Genomic DNA, 17657 nt, shown 5'->3' on the forward strand with positions numbered 1-17657 from the left:
ACAATATGAGGGGGCCTCGCGGACCCCCCACCCCAAGGACCGCCACCTCCTGGGGCCAATTTCAATAATGTGGGGGTGCCTTATTGACTCCCCCCTGCCCCGGGGACCACCACCACCACGGGGCTAAAATAAATTATTAAGTGTGGGGGGTAACTACCCCATCCCCTGGCGCATATGAATAAAGGAGGAGGGCGGCGGCTCCAGCAGTGTCCTGGGGTGTCCACCCCCAGGGCATTGCAGTTTGCTATAGCATGGTGGGAACACCACTCCCGCCATGCCATAGCTCACAGTGTGCTCCACTTTGAGCAAGCAAGAGCATTATACTCTTGCTTGCTCAAAGTGGAGCACACTTTGTTTTTAACACATAGGGAGCTGCATGTCAGCAGCTCCCTGGGTGTGAAAAGCAATGCCTGCTCCCTCATGAGGTGGGAGCCGGCAGGTACCACCGGGGCTTTTAGACTCCCCCCAGGATAGGGTACGTGAGCAGAAAATGGCCCGGGAGTGGGCTCCCCTCCTGTTAAAGAATATAAAAAAGTAAAGAAAAGGCCACCCCTTTTCATAAAACAAAATATAGAAAGGCCTGGCCCCGGGGGATGGGGTCCCCGGGGTCAAAATCAGTCTTGGAAGGGGGGGTGGGGGGGGGGGGGGCAGTCCCCCTCCCTTAAAAAAAAAAAAAAGACAAAAAGAAAAAGGGCAGGCCACAGGCTGGGGTCCCCGGGGCCAAAAATGGCCTGGGCGGCAAACCACCTGTTTTTTAAATGAAAAAAGGGTCAGGTCTCCAGGAGTTGGGGGTTCCTGGGGCCCAAAAGGGTCCAAAGAAAGGGGGACTATACAGCCCCCCTTCCTAAATAAGAAAAAAATCAACAACATAAAAAGACGGCAACTCGCTGGAAGCCCCGCCCCCTTTCTCCACTACTCTGCACAGGTGCCTCCTGGCACGCTCCTGCTTTTAGGATGAAGTCCTCTTGGCTGCTGAGGGTCCTTGGAGGCCAGGAAGACCTCCTGTTACCTCCAGTTAGCCCCACACAGTGGGATTGCTGAGAGGTGGTCGGAGGCCCCGCACCCATGCAACACCACCCTGCAAAAGTGCCTCTCGGTGCACTGCTGGTAGTGGGGGTGAGGTCCCCTTGACTACCGAGGGCCTAAGGACTAAAGTGGACTTCATCCCTGAAGCAGTAGTTCTCCAGGAGCTGCATTTGCAGATTGGTGGAGAAAGGGAGCGTGGCGTCTGATGACCTCTCAGCAATGCAGCTGTGTGGGTCTTACTGGAGATAACAGAAGGCTAGTTGGCCCTCAAGGACCCTGAAGAGGCAAGGGAACTTCATCCCCCAATTAGTAGTGCGCCGGGAGGCACGTTTGCAGAATGTAACAGACTATGTATGCTGAATTTCTCTGATTTCTTACAAGTGAAATGTTAGCCTAACTATAACGTCCCTGTAACCCTCGGCTTTTTCAGTGAATATATAAATATGAATGTTATGTATGTGTTTTGCATGCATATATATTTTCCATATATTTTATACCTCCTTTGTAAGATATCTCTATAGTTAAGTGTGTTTCTGCTTAAGTTGCTGCGCTCTTTCTCGTATTTGGGGAGGCCTCTTCATGTTTGTTGCTTGGCTCTCTCTCTCCCACCCACCCTGAGGATTTTATGCTGAACAGTCCCAAAGAGCTCCCTTCCCTCTCTGAGTGTTCCCTCTGACCACGGGCGGTCTGTGGTCTTAATTGTTGTTATTGCCCACAATGCTTCTCTTATACTATTAGTTGGTGCTCTCTGCATTTATTGCTTCTATGGCTAGGTGCTTTGACTCAATAATTCTAGCTACTACCATTGGCCTTCTGTTCCTTTTCCTTGGTCCAGTTGTCTTTAAGGGAATGACATACTATTATGTTCTCTGAACTGAACTTTCTGACTCATCTTTATTTTTCTGCCATGGTACTTCTTCCAATGTGTTTGCACAAGTTGCAGATTCTATTCCATTTGGGCTTCTCAATGTTTCTGGTGAGATATCTTCTTCCTCACCTCCCTTCCCGGCAGCTGGTCTCTCCTTTCTTCCTTATTTCATACCGGTTAGCCTAGTCTGGGATCTTTTCTAGGATCAGGTTCACAGACCCTCCTCCGGGGATGGAATTGCTTGGTTTATCTCATTCTGAGGTAAGGAATCTACGAATAGAAGTACCTAACAGATTAATAAATTACTCAACTTTGGTAGCCTTATCTGGTAGAGACAAAATCTAGCCGCAGATTCCTTACTGACCCACCCATCCTCCTCGATCTGTAAACTGTTTTTCTAAAGAAGTAATTATATGTATATATAACACTAAAACACATATGACCATTTTTCAAAAAGAAGGTATTTCTGGGCACTCTGTTTCCATTACAGTTTCTTTGTGGCTCCACATTTTAGCACGGAAAGTAGCTGTGGAGAAAAATGTCTGCGTTTCGGGGGGAGGGCTTATTTTGACTCTGCCGATGTCCCATCTTGTGGACGACGTTAGTCGCTCAACACCCTCTTCCAACGCGCAGAGGTACTGCTGCAGAAAAGTTTCCGGATCCAGTCTGGCGCCTGGGGATAGTTCTCAGGTAAAGAATCTGCAGCCAGATCTTGTCTCTACCAGATATGGTGTTACCGAATGGAAGTTTTTCAATCCAGTTCGGCGACCTGATCTCCCAGCTCACCATTAACAATGCTAATGTTTTGGTCCTGGGCGACTTCAATTATTGGCCGTCGGACTCCCATGAAACCTCTGATTCATTAGCCTTTTCTGACCTCATGTTGGGCTTCAACTGTATTCAACATATACATACACCCACGCATGTTAAAGGTCATATTTTGGACCAGGTTTGGACTGCTTCCCTAGACATCTCTGCACCCCTTATTCTTCCTTACCTCTGGTCAGATCACTTTTTAATCACTTTTTCTTTAGCCATGCCCCCCCCCGTCACCACCGTTCGAGAATCCAACTTCCTGGCACGCAATTGGAACAAGGCCGATCTCAATAAATTCACTTCCCTCCTCAGTTCATCTGCCCCAACCACGGGAACAATTATCTCCACGGATTCTCAATTAGAGAATCTCACCCAATGGCTTACCTCCGCTGCTGACTCGGTGGCACCTCTAAAACCAGTTAAGACGAGGCGCAGTCACGACGCCCACCGGTGGTTCACCGAGGATCTCAAAGCATTAAAACTTAGTCTCCATCAGGCTGAAAGGCGCTGGCGCCGGGGATATTCCCCCGAGACAAAAGAGATCTTTTCTTCTCAGCTGAGAGAGTACAAGTCTGCAATCGCCCTGGCTAAATCTCGCTATTTCTCTAATAAAATCTTGGACTCCGCAAACAAGTCTAAAGACATATTCTCAATTGTTGAGGAATTGTCCAACCTGGCGAGAGTTACCATTGCTCCCCTCCCCTCCCCTCCCAGCCTTTGTGTGACTCCCTAAACCAATTTTTTGTGGACAAGATTATTAAGATCAAAACTAGCATCTCTGCTCAAGCCTTACCCGTTCCCCCCCCCCCCCTGCCCAGTGCCCCCTGCAATCTTAATACTCACACCTTAACCCAGATCCCCCCCATCTCGAAGGTCAATTTTCTCTCACTGTTGCATAAAGTCTCCTCTGGTTCCCCCAGCAACTGTTGCCCCCCCTCGGCCCTTCGGGAAGATTTCACTTCCTGTCCTGAACCCCCCCTAGCCCTTTTAAACAACTCTTTGACTACGGGGGAGGTCCCTGGATCTTTCAAACGGGCCGAGGTGGTTGCCATTCTGAAAGAACCCTCGGCAGACCCGTCCATCATGAGCAACTATCGCCCTATCTCCCTCCTCCCTTTCCTCAGCAAAGTCCTAGAGTCACATGTTACTCAAACCCTCAGCACTTTTGTGGAAGACTCGTGTGTCTTGGACCCCCAGCAGGCTGGGTTTAGACCTGCGCATTCCACAGAAGCAGTCATCCTTTCTGTGATGGACGAACTACGCAGGGGGGCCGACTCCAACACCTGTCAGGCTCTGGTCCTCCTGGACCTGTCGGCCGCCTTTGACACGGTCGACCATGGCATTTTGGTCGACCGTGTCAGAGAGGCTGGTATCCAGGGCACCGCCCTGGACTGGGTTCGGTCTTTCCTGACTCAACGCCATCAAGCAGTCAGGCTGTCCCAGTTCTCCACTACTCAAGTCGAGCTGACTTGCGGTGTCCCACAGGGCTCTTCTTTATCCCCCCTCCTTTTTAATTTATACCTGGCCCCTTTAATCCGTTCCCTCCGCAGATTTAATGTCTCCGCGTTCAATTACGCGGATGACATTCAACTGGTTTTCACCATCGACTCCTCTGATGAATCTATCACCACCTTTCAAAACACCCTCTGTTTCATCAGCAATTGGATGGGCTCAAACCACCTGAAGCTCAACCCCGACAAGACCGAGCTGGTTCTTGTCGGGGGACCCTCCAATCCCTGGCACCCTTCTTTCTGGCCTGCTAGCCTTGGCAGCCCCCCCTGCCCTGTCAATTCAGCCAAAAGTCTGGGAGTAGTCATAAGCAATGACCTCTCTATGACGCCCCAGATAAGCGCCGTAGTTTCCTCTAGCCATTTCCAACTCCGGAAAATACGCAAAATCTCTCGCCTACTTACCACCGATGCCCTTATTCTGGCCCTGCTTGCATTAGTCATGTCTAGGCTTGACTACGCAAATGCACTATACGTAGGCATTCCTGCTTATCAACTTAGGAGACTCCAGCTGATCCAAAATCAGGCTGCTCGCCTGATCTACCACCAACCCAGAGATCAACATGTCCGCCCCCTTTTAAAAAGTCTCCATTGGCTTCCGGTATCTGCCCGCTGCAAATTCAAGCTTGGCTGCATTATTTCCAAATCTCTTGCAGGTCACAGCCCCCTTTTTATTTCTTCTCTCCTTCATCCGTATGTCCCTCTTCGAACCCTTCGGTCATCTCAGATGGCCCTGTTATCAGTGCCCAGATTCAAGAGGAAGAAACACGGTGGCCATAGGTTTTCATTTTTAGCCCCGTCGTTTTGGAACTCCTTACCCCTATCTCTTAGGTTGTCCTCTCCTTACTCCAAGTTTAGATCCTCCCTTAAAACGTTCCTCTTCACTGAGTCTTATAATTAGCTGTCTTTTTTTTTGTCTCTTCTTCCTGCTCCCTCAGCAAAGCGCCAAGGAACCTAACGGTGTTAGTTGCGCTCAAAAAAATTCATTTAACATAACATAACATAACAAGTCACTTCTTTGGGCACTGTAGTTCGTACAAGATTAGTGATTCTGGACAGTGGTAGCCTATTTACAATAGATTGTGAAGATTATGGCGCTTTTTATCCCCTCAGATCTTTTAGCTTTTACTAACTTTCAACAAGGAAAATTGCCCAGCTTCAGTTGACAGTGGGTTTCTCCATAGGCAGCCCAGACCAGAAGACGTGTTTGCTCAGGCTTCCTTGGCTACATCAAAGCCAGCCTCCTTTCCTCATCTTCTGTGAACAGTGAGGTTAAAGTGCCGGTCCTAGGAAGAAGTTTTCACCTTTAGTATGCTTTTTCAAACTTCATGTTGCTGAAGAGAAAAGCATTAAAACATTTGCAATTTCCCTTTAAGATGTGAAAAACACATGCATCTTTATAGTGATTGAATCCATTCATCTTGTTGCTGATGGTGAATTTTCTTTATGAAAATGTGGGTAGGATTAAAACTACACTGCTGATAATGAACTCTGCATGTCTTCTCACATAACTTGTCGTTATTCATTTTGGTCTTTTCTGACTCATCATTGTGTTGCTCACTTGTAAAGTGGATTTTTCTTATTGTGTTTTACTTTGATAATGCTTATACAGTTGGCTGAATTGGTTGTGCTTAGTACTAAGGTTGTAGGGGTCCACTTTTGCGTTCTGCTGCATTGATAAATCACCCAGTGGCAACTACTTCTGCTTTTTTATTTTGGTTTCTTGCTAAAATTATACTGTTTGCTTTTTAAAGACTAGAAAAGGAGGCCTATATCAGAGCAAAGTACGTGGAAAAGAGGTTTGTGAATCAGGACTGTGTTGCTTTTCACCCTCTTGATGGACGGAAAAGGCCTTATTCCCAGTGCAAGAACAAAGACCTCAGTAGTTCTGAGAAGTCCCTGACATCACAGGATAACTTCTCAACATCTTCGATAAGTTCAGGTATGCCTTTATTTTTTTTACTGGTGCCGTAATACTATATTGCAATAACCATGAGTTACCTTAATATGGCTTCACTTAATTGTGACTATTCATTTTATAGTTAGTAAATTGGAACTGGTTAATGAGAACACGCCTACTTAGTAGATAAAATTGTTAGGAGCACTGGCGCAGGTCACTTTTAGCAGCTAATGTGAGGAGGTTTTCTCACAGAATTGTGGGATAATGCTAGTGGCACCATGATTAATGCATCTCACTTAACAGTTGCATACACTCACACTATTTCTCTCTCTTATTCTTGCTGTCTCTGTTTGGTACTGGAGATAAGGGGCACATATGTCTACATGTATTTTAGGGACATTTGCAGCATGCTGTTGTACATATAGAGACAAATTATGAAGTGATTCCCCTAATTAAGTAGGTAAATGTAAGAAAGCTGGTAAGCTTTTTCTGCAGTGCTTATTTTTGTCCCAAATAATGTTTGTGTAAGAACAAGAAATGATAATAGTTCCTCCTCATTCTGTAGGGCACACTTTAGACTTCATATACTACAACTGCACCGGGCTAAAGCTGATTCCCTCTTGCCAGTTACAACATCTTTGCCAAATCTAATGTTATTACACTACAGCCAAAAGCTAGAGACTTCAAACAATATTGTCGACATTTGTAGGACAATTCTCCCTTCACTACGGTTTTCACGTTCAAACCCTAGCTCAGGGGGCTCTATCTCACTTCATTTCTCTGCGTCTTAAAAACAGTCACAACAGATTTGACCTCACTATTGTTTACTCCTAAACTGCAATCATCAAAATTGATCATATATGTATTCTCCACAGACAAGTCTAAATATAAACTCTAATTAAAACCTTTCGTAACAAAAGTATTTTTAAGAAAGTTTTCAAAATAAAACATCTGGGGCCCTATTACACCAAGTGTCCCTGGGTGCTATGGACATTTGAGCCCGCTTTGCAGGCCCCCGGGGCACGTGGGTATTACGGAAGGGACCGCAGACGCTCGTGCTGCCCCGTCTGTAATACCGATAGCGCTGGCGCTCATAAAGCGCCAGCCGTATCTTCAGAGGGCATTCCCTCTGCCGTGCCTCATGCAAAAGAGGGAATCCCTTTGCCTCTGTGCCGGCACCGTTTTACAGACATGGGCGCAGAGGCAAAGAAGCTCTCAGGAGGTGCACAGAGAATGCGCCCACCAAAAAGGTGAGGCACTGTCAGTACGCCCCCTGAGAGCAGCCCTCTGGAGGGGGAAAAGGGATCCTTTGAACCTCCCAGACATGCCTGACTGCACCCGCCGGCAAGGGAATCTCTAATCCCCCTTCAAAGTGCCGGCGGGTTGCCGCTTGCACTGTGAAAACACTGAGTGACTTCAAAGCAGCCCCTCCGTTTTTCACGTGAATACGCTTCCCCAGGGCAGCAGGAGTTTGCAGCTGCCCCGAGGGCAGCGTATTCATCATAATACAGTGCATTTTCCTTCATTACACTGGGCGCACCGTTTAAAAGGTTTGTCCAGTTCAATGAAGGAAAATGCACCTCATGTATAAGGCGCCCCCGGCAGTAGTCTGTTAAGGCTTTCCTTATATTTGTAATGGAATCCTGAACAAGGCCTTCTTTTTATAGAGCCTCCATAACATCCCGAAGAAATCAACTTTTTTCCTTTAGTAAAGTAAACTTATAAGAAATCCCTGCGTTCTCACCAAATATCTTCCCACAACCATCTCTGTTATCCCCTCTATGGGTAAGAGCTTTGAAAGGTTTGGGTCTATCAAACTCAACATGTCCTATTATCTGATATCCACCCTGGGTGTACAATCAAATTTACCTTGGCTTGCATTAAAGAAGATCTGGTGGTTTTTGTGCTTGGTAATTAGTCTACCCTTTATCTACTTAATTTCTCGATTATAAGCTCACCACTAAACTATCATCCTCATTTGATGAGAATCTGAAGATGTTTCCTTAACCTCTGTCCTCCCTCATTAATTGCATCCCCCACCACACACATGCTCATGATCTGCTCTAACTTCAAATGTAGCCTAGAACCTATAGTATGTGTTTATGGTGTAGAAAAACACTAAATAAATACATATACACAAATTGTTGTGCCTCACAAAATAGATTACACATGGTCATCCACTGATGGCCCTTTTTACAGTCTAGTTTTGAAGTAGTCCTTCTTTTCCTCAAATCCTTCCCGTGTTGTATGTAGTATTGTGAGGATTGGTTAACACCTCTCATTTTAGGTACATTTCTCTACAACAGAGATAATGCAAGCAAGTAATTAATTTGAGCTTATTTTGAGCTTTTTGAGGGGACCACTTTAATTAATTTGTTTTGTCAAATCTGTTCATTAGCATTTTAGAGATTTTATGATATAGCAAGGACTTCAACTATTACATCTCCGCTACTTGGGCAGTTCAATCGAACATTCGTGTACATTATATCACTACAATTGAGAGGCACAGTGTCACATTTACAGTATTTCAACAGCAAAGGATAATCGCCCAAGGCTGGCAAGAAAGTGGAATGCTTGAGCGGGCTACCTCCAGATTAGTTCATGACTGTCCACACGTTGAAGGGGACCACTTTAATGAATGCTGTTTCCCAAACCTTTACCTTAAGAGTATGGGTTTCAAATCCTTCCTGAACACTACAAGGATTTATTGGAAGACAACACATTTCTTTTTCAGAAGTTCAAAATTGAATCATCTCAGTAGTGATACACAAATCGGCTCCCTCCATTTCCGGAGGTTTTTGACCAAGCAACCTTTTTTTCCGAAACTTAAGATCATTGGGTGATTTTCACGTCAAAGCTTTCAATTAATATTTTTCACAGGTCAGCTGACTTGAATAACTCCTGGAACCCCTTCCTTGAATGTCTTTCCTTTTAACAGTCAATGTTGCCAGTCCCTGCTCTGATTGCACAAACTTATAAAACCCTCCTTAATCCCTAATGTCTACATGTTGTAGTGTCCGATCTTTAATTCTCCCCTTGTGCTAGGGTGAAGCCTTCAACACATTCTACTCCTAATTCCCAAGGCCCATTGTGCCGTGAAGGCATTATCCTGCTATGAGTGTGCACGATAAATAGCACATTGCATATTATAACATATTATATGTTTGATAGACCCAATTCATGGGTGGGGGTGGAGGTGGGGGGGGGTGCAACTGTAATCTCCATACCAATGCATATAAATTATTTTCGAGATATAGGTGCCTTCTTAGGTTCTGAGAATGATGGGAGTGAACATGGATCAATACAGTAGTATAAAAGAGTATTGTTGAGATAGTGTAGAGGGGACACAGCTTACAATATACCTTTATTTGCTGTTCCTTTCCATGGGTATGAATATGCATTTACAACTGTCCCCTTTCCATTGCTTTTTCATCAGTCCTAAATTTCTTGGTACTTTAGGCAATGTTTCACTATAGAAATACCATATACATACTTATATACATTGATGGGCCCACTGTACTGACAACTGTGTGACACTTTTAGTTCAATGTATCAAACATTGAGGACTACACTTGAGATATTTGCCCTTGAATCTCTCGAACAGTTATATCATGTTTTGCAATCGGGCAGTGTGACATTATTACTTTGATTGTTTGTATAGCCTACTAATTTAAACTATGTCTGGTTGAGAAGGGATCCTTTCAGGAAAATGTGTGAGTTGATAACTTTCTGTCTGTTCTGAAGGATTATTGGTAAATCTGATTATTACCTTTTCTGATGCTTGAGGCTTTGTGTGTGCTGAGAAGACTGTTTCTGTATTTGACAAACCGTTAACTAACCACCTCCTTTCCTCCCGTTTTTATTCCTATTTCATTTTTTAAAGTAACAATTTCTCCTGCCTTTTGTCTGTACTGCCTGCTTTTTTGCATCGCTAACACGCATGCCCCCAGCGGTTGCTGTAAACAGCGACGAGGCAAGGCGGGAGTCTCTGTTCTGTCCTGATGAACTAGATTCACTCTTCTCCTACTTTGATACCTCTTCAAAACTACGTAGTAGTAAGTACTACTCTCGTAGAGTATGTGAAGCGTGCTTTCGGGGCCATTTTCTACTGTTGACCATCTGTGCAAATACAAGACATTGTATCCGCTTCAGGTTTATTTTCCATAAAAAGTCAAGTGCTGCCACCTTACTTTTACTTTTCTTTCATAAACTCGCTGTTTTTCTTCATTTTGCTTTTTTAGAACTAGAAATTTTTACGATACTTCTGTGATCCTGCTATATTGATCTTGAACATTGAATTTTAGACTTCGCTCACAACCATGCTCCATCAACTTCAGAAAGATGGGTGCGCATTGAGGTCTGTTTTTGTAATGAGTTGATCACTGGATGTAGTGAAGTGGAAGAAAGAAACATTTGTTTTTTTTGTCTTGATCAGTGAAAAGCAATGACAGTGGAATCCACTTCTGTTCAGATGGCAGTCGAGAACTTCTTGCCTCTACTGTATCCTCAAACAGTTTGTATGAACCAGGTCAGTCTAGATTTATTGTATTATATTTATAATAATACATCATTCCATTATAGATATACAAAACAGTGTATTTTGTCAACAAAACATTTTTAGGAGTGATGGTAACAGTGGTATTGAATCTATAATTTTGCACTTTTGATTAGTGGTAAGTCATGGGCAGCCTCAGTCCCAAGCAACAAGGCAAAATATAACCGTGCATATATAAAGTCCAAAATAGCAGATGAATAGCATGTGTGTATGAGTCTGATGACTATGTGCGGTTCTGGATGCCCAATATGGGAGCAGACCTCAGGACATAGTGTGTAATATTCCCCCATATGACATAAAGGATGACCATGTTTTCCAGAACTTACATGGATTATCCTTTGCTAATAATGGTATCTTCTTCAGTACAGCTGTGTTTTAAACCTTAGATCGCTAAGTCTCCACCCAAGGGCTCTGGTGCCCGTTTCAAGCTTGTACCTCTTTGGAACCTCATCTCCACTAGGTAAGGGATGATTTGTTTGCTCAGTTTGGAGTACTATGGATCCTAGTTCCTGGAGTCAGATGCACCTTGAAACGGTACTGGTTTTCTAAGTGGACCATAGTCTTAGCCATGGGAGAACATTTTCTTCCAGTAAATTTGAATAAGACAATGTCTACCAAATATGAGACATGTCCCCTTAACTGAATTTGCACCAAAATATAGACAAGCCCTGGGGCACATTATGTCTAGTATGGCGAAGGTAGATACCACATAGAAGTAACTTTGTAGGCACTTTCTGTGTGGGTGGTACAGACCGGAGGAAGGGCCTCAGGCCTTATCGTCCATTATAAGTTAGTAGTGAGCTTCCTAGCAGAACTAACTCTCACTGGTGCAATCAAAGTTGGAGGATGATGCATTGGCAAGTATGTTAAAGAATTTGGAGAGCACATGTTTGTTTTCTAGATGTTGGGGCATATGCTCAGGGATTGTTGGGCATGGGTTCTGGAACCTTTCTGCCTAACCTAGTGACAGAGGTGTGCGTATCATCAAGCAGTGGAAATAGCTGGGTTCAAAGCAAGCTTGCAAATAGGGTTGGTGAAGATTGCAGTGGTTGCGGTAGAGAAGCAGGCAGGCCATACCAACAGGTCACTTTATTCTGTAAGTCAGAATTTTGGCAGTCGGAGGAGGATTAAGTGCAGTGGTCTGTCTACTTGGAGAAGATGATCAGGGTTGTCCAAAGGCAAAAGAGTGTATGCTTCTTTTATTTGAACCCATTGTTTATCAGGGGTTCCTCGTGACTAGGAGGACGTGGGGTGCGGTTTGCTTCTGTGACATGAAGAGGATAGGGACCACTATTCCACCACAGAGCTGAACTTGTGATCCTTGGTCATTGTTGAACCAGTGAATTTCAAGATGTGTAAACACCAGTGGCGGCTGGTGGAATTTGAACCTGGTGGGGCTTTTGAAGTAGGCATCAACGAACGGGAGCGAGCGAGCGAAGCGAACGAGCGCGACGGCAATAAGGGGGGTGTGGGGGGGTTCCTCCCCGCGAAGAAATTTTTTAAAAATTGGCATTTTTTGGTGCAATTTTCCGCACTATTTCAGTGATAAATGGACTGAAAAATCAGTTCTTCTAGGCATTCATAAAAGAAAACTCATACATTATTTCAGAGAATTTCTGTGTTGCCAAGCAAGACTGACTTCTGAAGAGGGCCAGGGTACTAAGCCAGGTTGCACATCCACAAAGAAACACTCTTGTAATTTTGTTCCTCCCAAAAATGACGGCTGGCCATTTCCTTTTCTGCATCAGCTATTCAACGTTGATTGCCCAGTAATCTTTATGACATATTAAATAGCTACATGTATAAGAAATATTAATTTGAAACAAACATTTAATTTTTAGGAAGTCAGCAAAAGCTTTTCATTTTTGAGCAACTCAATTTTGCAAAATAATTAAGTAAATATTGTATTTAAAATAGTTCATATAGCGCTCTGAAGCCCTTGGGTCTATCAGTATTTTAGAAAAACACTAATTAAAAATAAGTTAGGAAATTAGTGTAATATGCATTGCTTATAATATAAGAAATATCCATTAAAAATCTTTCATTTATTTAAGAAAGAAAGAACAAAAACGTTATTTGCATAAGCAGGCTAGGTACAAATGTTTTACTTTATTTTTAAATACTTTGCATGCCACTCTCAGGCCCTTGTGGCAGTCAGTATAGTAGAAAATGGCTACACAAAAATAAAATATGAAAATAAATAAATGTATATTTTAAGAAATATCCCTTCAAAACCAATATGATATTTGTAAACACAAACAAAATTATTTTAAATAATACTATGTAAATTGTTTGAATGTCACTCTCAGGTCCTTGTGCCCTTCAGCCAGCACAGCAGAAAAAGTTAAACAAAAAGAAATTATGGAAATAAATAAATGTACATTTTAAGAACTTTCAAAACCAATATATTTTTAAACACAATTGACAAAATAAAAATAATATTTAAATACTTTGCATGTCAATCTCAGGTAGAAGGGTTCCTGTCCCTGTCAGTACAGTAGAAAACGGTTAAATAAAAATAAATTAGGAAAATAACTAAATGTTGTATATATAAAGACATATACCCTCAAAACACTAACAACAAAAATATTTTAAATAATATTAAAATATGAAAACAAATATATATAAATTCACAGATACATAAGCACACATATATAAATACATATCAACTGTACAGGAGTTGTATGAATATTAAATGGAATGAGAACATTTCCAACAGTACTTCCTAATGTTATCAAACAAAACAAACTGAGCTATAAACACCTGAAACTATGATCACACATCAGATTCATATTTTCTATTTATATAGAAAGTTTGCTCGTCGATCTTTAATATGAACAAACTTTTCGATTGTTCTTTTGTTGAATTCTGGTATTTCCTTTATTAGCTCTTTTTCCATTGACAGCATAGCCAAAGCATTAAGTCTAGCTTGAGTCATAGTGTTTCGCAAAAAAGTTTTTACCCTCTTTAGTGTGGAAAAACATCGCTCAGATTCTGCTGTTGTCATGGGTGTAGTAATGACAACTCTTAAGAGCTTTATGGTCTCAGAAAAGGATTTCTCTAAGTTGTTTTCACATAAAAAGCTAAATAAAGCCATGGCACCACCAGTAGTTTGACGGAAGTCTCGTCTTCCATACAGGACCGAAAGTTCTGTACTCAATCTGGCTTTGTCTAACATAGGATAGGCTTCTACCGTTTCTGCGAGTGCCTCAGCTGGGAAAGATTTGTCATGGCTTTCAAAAAGGTCACTTCGCAATAGTGTTGCACTTACAAGATGCTTTGTGAAAGCAAAGCGCTCTCTGGCATGGACCACAATAATGTCACAGACTTCTTTTGCTTCTTGGGTTAAAGTATTTATTTGCAGTCTCCGGTTTACAAATGTACATTCTTGAGGCAGTGTAGAATCCAAACTGTCAATGGATTCTCGTACTTTGGTGATGCTTGTCACAAAGTGTGTAGTAGCTTTCTGGACAGACACAGTGTCAAAGTCTCGCTTTTGCAATTGATTATATAAAATGTCTACCTGGGGCATTATTTTGAAAAAAAGAAACAGAAAGAATATAAACTCTCTATCATCTAATGTTCTACTAAATCCCTTAGCTTCACATATAGTATTCGACTCAAAATCACCACTGTTTGCAATGGTTGACATACATTCAAGAAGATCTTCTCTGAATTCATAAATTAGCAATATTGCTCGAATATTGAAGTTCCAGCGAGTTGCAGACCCTCTTGGAAGTCTTCTTGAAACTATTTGTTCAAGAACTTCCGTCCTTTTCGGGGAACGTGCAAAAAATGCTGTTATACCACCAATCTCTGAAAAGAAAATTTTAACTCTAGATATTTTGGAGGAAGCCTGTTCCATAATTAGGTTAAGTTGGTGGGCATAGCAGTGAATATAATGTGCATTTGGGTAAACATCCCTGATTTTCTTTTGCACCCCACCTGTTGCACCACGCATGACGCTGGCACCATCGTAGCTTTGAGCAATTACTTTTCCTTTAGCACATTGCTCAGGGAAAACAATGTTTAATTCATTAAGAATGGCTGAGGCAATTGTTTCTGCAGATGAGTCTTTTAGATGTGTGAAACAATAAAATCTTTCAGCTACCTTGCAATTTCCATCAATGTAGCGGAAGACCAGAACTGACTGTGTCTTAGTAGAGACATCAGTTGTATCATCAGCTTGGATAGCTACATAATCAGTGGTTCTCAACTGCTGTATAATATAGTCTCTTATTACTTCCAGCATACAGTCCAGCAATTCATTTTGAATAGTTTTAGAAGTGCCTTTAAACACGGTGGCTGTTTTTAAATGTGTTTCCATAGCACTGTCAATGCTGGAGACAAAATCAACAAGGCCCCTGAACACACCAGGATTTAGAGACTCTTCAGTTTCATCATGGCCTCGTAATGCCAATTCAAAGGCACCACAAAATCGAATACAGTCAATCAATTTTGATAAAATGTATCGGTTTTTATCCACTTCTGCATTATGTTTTCTTACTCCCACACGGTATGCTTCGTTTAATTGCTGTACAATGTCCGATTTTCCAAAAAGAGATAATTTTAACATATTTGTCAAATGGGATTTACAGGAATCATGTTTTTTTATTTTTTCAGCCAGATGCTTTAGGTCAGTAACTCCTGTTTTTGTCCAGGTAACTTCACCTCCAAAGAGTAAGCATGGGAAACAGAATAAAGCATTTTTAGAAGCGCTACCAGTAAGCCATTCAATCCTATCATACCATGTACTGGTAAAGCGACGTGTGTACCCCTTTCCCCTATCTTTTGTAGACTGCTCAATTTTAATTTGAGGTTTATCAGCTCCTAATGTTTTCACTTGCAGTTTATCTGCATATGTCAAACCCAAAAATGGGTTTATGAGTAAACTGTCAACTGTGTTCATTGTGTCCAGCAATATATCAGATTGTAAATAGAAAACCTAGCCTGTTTTTTAAAATTCCCTTGGTTGAAGACACAAAAACGATATTAAGCAAAATACTAAATAAACACTAATTTAAATTGTCATGCACACACAAGTAACAGGAATTATTCATCCACATCCATCTTCAGTCTGACAGGAATGCAACTGCAGCAGCACGTACAGCTGTTCCCCAAGCGGTATAGCCTTGTAAATTTTTGCAGAATTTCTCCTGGGATCCTGTTAATAATTAAAATATGGTGTGAGCTTCGAGGCTAGGTGCCATAGCATGCACAACACCAGTGGTGATTGAAAAGCTTGAGCATGTCAATTCAGTGATCTGCCTAGAATTTAAAGGGTGTACTTATAAATTTTGACTTGACTTTAGATGGCAAATAATACAAAACATATTAAAAAATGTCTTCAAAAGAATGAGAGACTAATTGAGCAATACCCTTTAAAAGGGTTCTAGGCAGATCTCTGATATATCCAGTACTCATCTGTACCCAACACAGCAAAATAAATGCATATGTTTTCAATTAGGAGTTTAACATTGCAGTTAGACCATTTTGATATTCTACACATTGATGAAATGACCTATTTTACACACAAGACAGACTAAAATTACAGCCTATAGACAGTGCTAGTCCTGTCAGTGATCCTATTACTAAATGGACAACAGTCAGAAAGTCACAACACATTAGATCGATTTTATATATCCAACTCACTGTACATACTCTGTGTGCAGTAAAAATATTGTGTGCAAAAAATAGGCTGAAAAACATTGCTGTAAAAAATATTGTCGGCTGAAAAAACTAGAATGAAAATAAACAGTGGCCTAAAACATGGTAAAATGCCATGCATTATAGAGCAAAGATGAGTGTACTGGGATCAGGGGTAAGAGGCATCCTCCTAAAGTAGACAGGAGCATTTAAAATGAGGTGGGGTAAAGGGCCCGGAGACTAGCAATGCATTTTAATAATTCAAGTATTAGTTAGCTTTAAGGGATAGTTAGGAGATTTTAGGGTAGCACTAAGTAGTAGTAGAGGGCTATAATGAATTAGAGTAGTACTTTTTTAAGCAGGAAGAAAGGATAAAACATATGGGCAGTTTGGTGTTTAAAGGCTTTAAGGGTGAAAAGCATTAAGGGATAGTAAGGGATTATCAGGCCACAGTTAAATAAATGAAAGTGTATAAAAATATAAAAGATTTCAAAATCAACATTTTGGGAATTTTCATGGTTCATGATGAAAAACAAAAAATGATTCCCTTGAACTTTCAACTCGCTACAAGCTCACACTCTGAACTGTTCTGCTAGGATAAGCCAACAGGCAGTCCTCCACACCTAAAGACCACACAATTGGCATCCATATACAGCTGAATGTGGACCTTTGCCGTAAATAGAGAACCATGTCCTACCTTGTGGCCTGAGATTAAGGATCACGAAGCTGAGTTTTGGTCAATGTCCTGTTACAGCAGAGTCAGAACTACCACTTGTCCTCTTTCGATATCTCTCAGTACTGATCTCTGTGATTATATCACGATCAGTTTTAACTCCAATTTTTCATGTGCTAAAAGAATTAAAACAATAATTATTACCAGCAATTACATTGCATTCATGTAATGTAATGTTTCAAGCCAATGTGCTTCCTGTACAATAATGTTTTACACAAAACAAATAAAAATAATACATTCAGGTGTTTTTAATCGAATGTGCATGAGTGCAAGTGAGCTTCTGGGTCTCTGCAAGCATGGTGATGTGTGAAATTTTGTATAGCGTTGAATATTTCTGCAAAGAAGTGCATGCCCATGTTTTAACATGAATCTATGTGAATGAATGTGTGTGTATGTTTGAGTATGTGTGCATTGCAGTGAGCACCTGTGCCGCTGGCCCGAAACTCTAGAATCCTGTTGAAGTAGTGAGCAGAGGTATGGGAACACCTCATGTGACTAGAGGAGGGATGGTGAGTTAAGGTTTTACACTGGCTACATTCAGGGGGCTAGAGGACAGATAAGCCAGTGATCATTTCCAGCAACCAGACCCCTAGGTTGAAAACTTT

General features: G+C 41.8%; 1 protein-coding gene across 1 annotated transcript in view; it reads left to right on the forward strand.

Annotated features, from left to right (window-relative positions):
• Window positions 1–17657, forward strand: part of ACAP2 (ArfGAP with coiled-coil, ankyrin repeat and PH domains 2) — a 320820-nt gene that overhangs the window by 270375 nt on the left and 32788 nt on the right. The window contains exons 17-18 of the mRNA XM_086944277.1: window positions 5973–6160; window positions 10554–10646. Coding sequence (XP_086800403.1) covers window positions 5973–6160; window positions 10554–10646 — 281 coding nt within the window. The remainder of the gene's footprint in view (window positions 1–5972; window positions 6161–10553; window positions 10647–17657) is intronic.

Source organism: Lissotriton vulgaris, chromosome 11, assembly GCF_964263255.1.
Source record: "Lissotriton vulgaris chromosome 11, aLisVul1.2, whole genome shotgun sequence".
Classification (NCBI taxonomy): Eukaryota; Metazoa; Chordata; class Amphibia; order Caudata; family Salamandridae; genus Lissotriton; species Lissotriton vulgaris.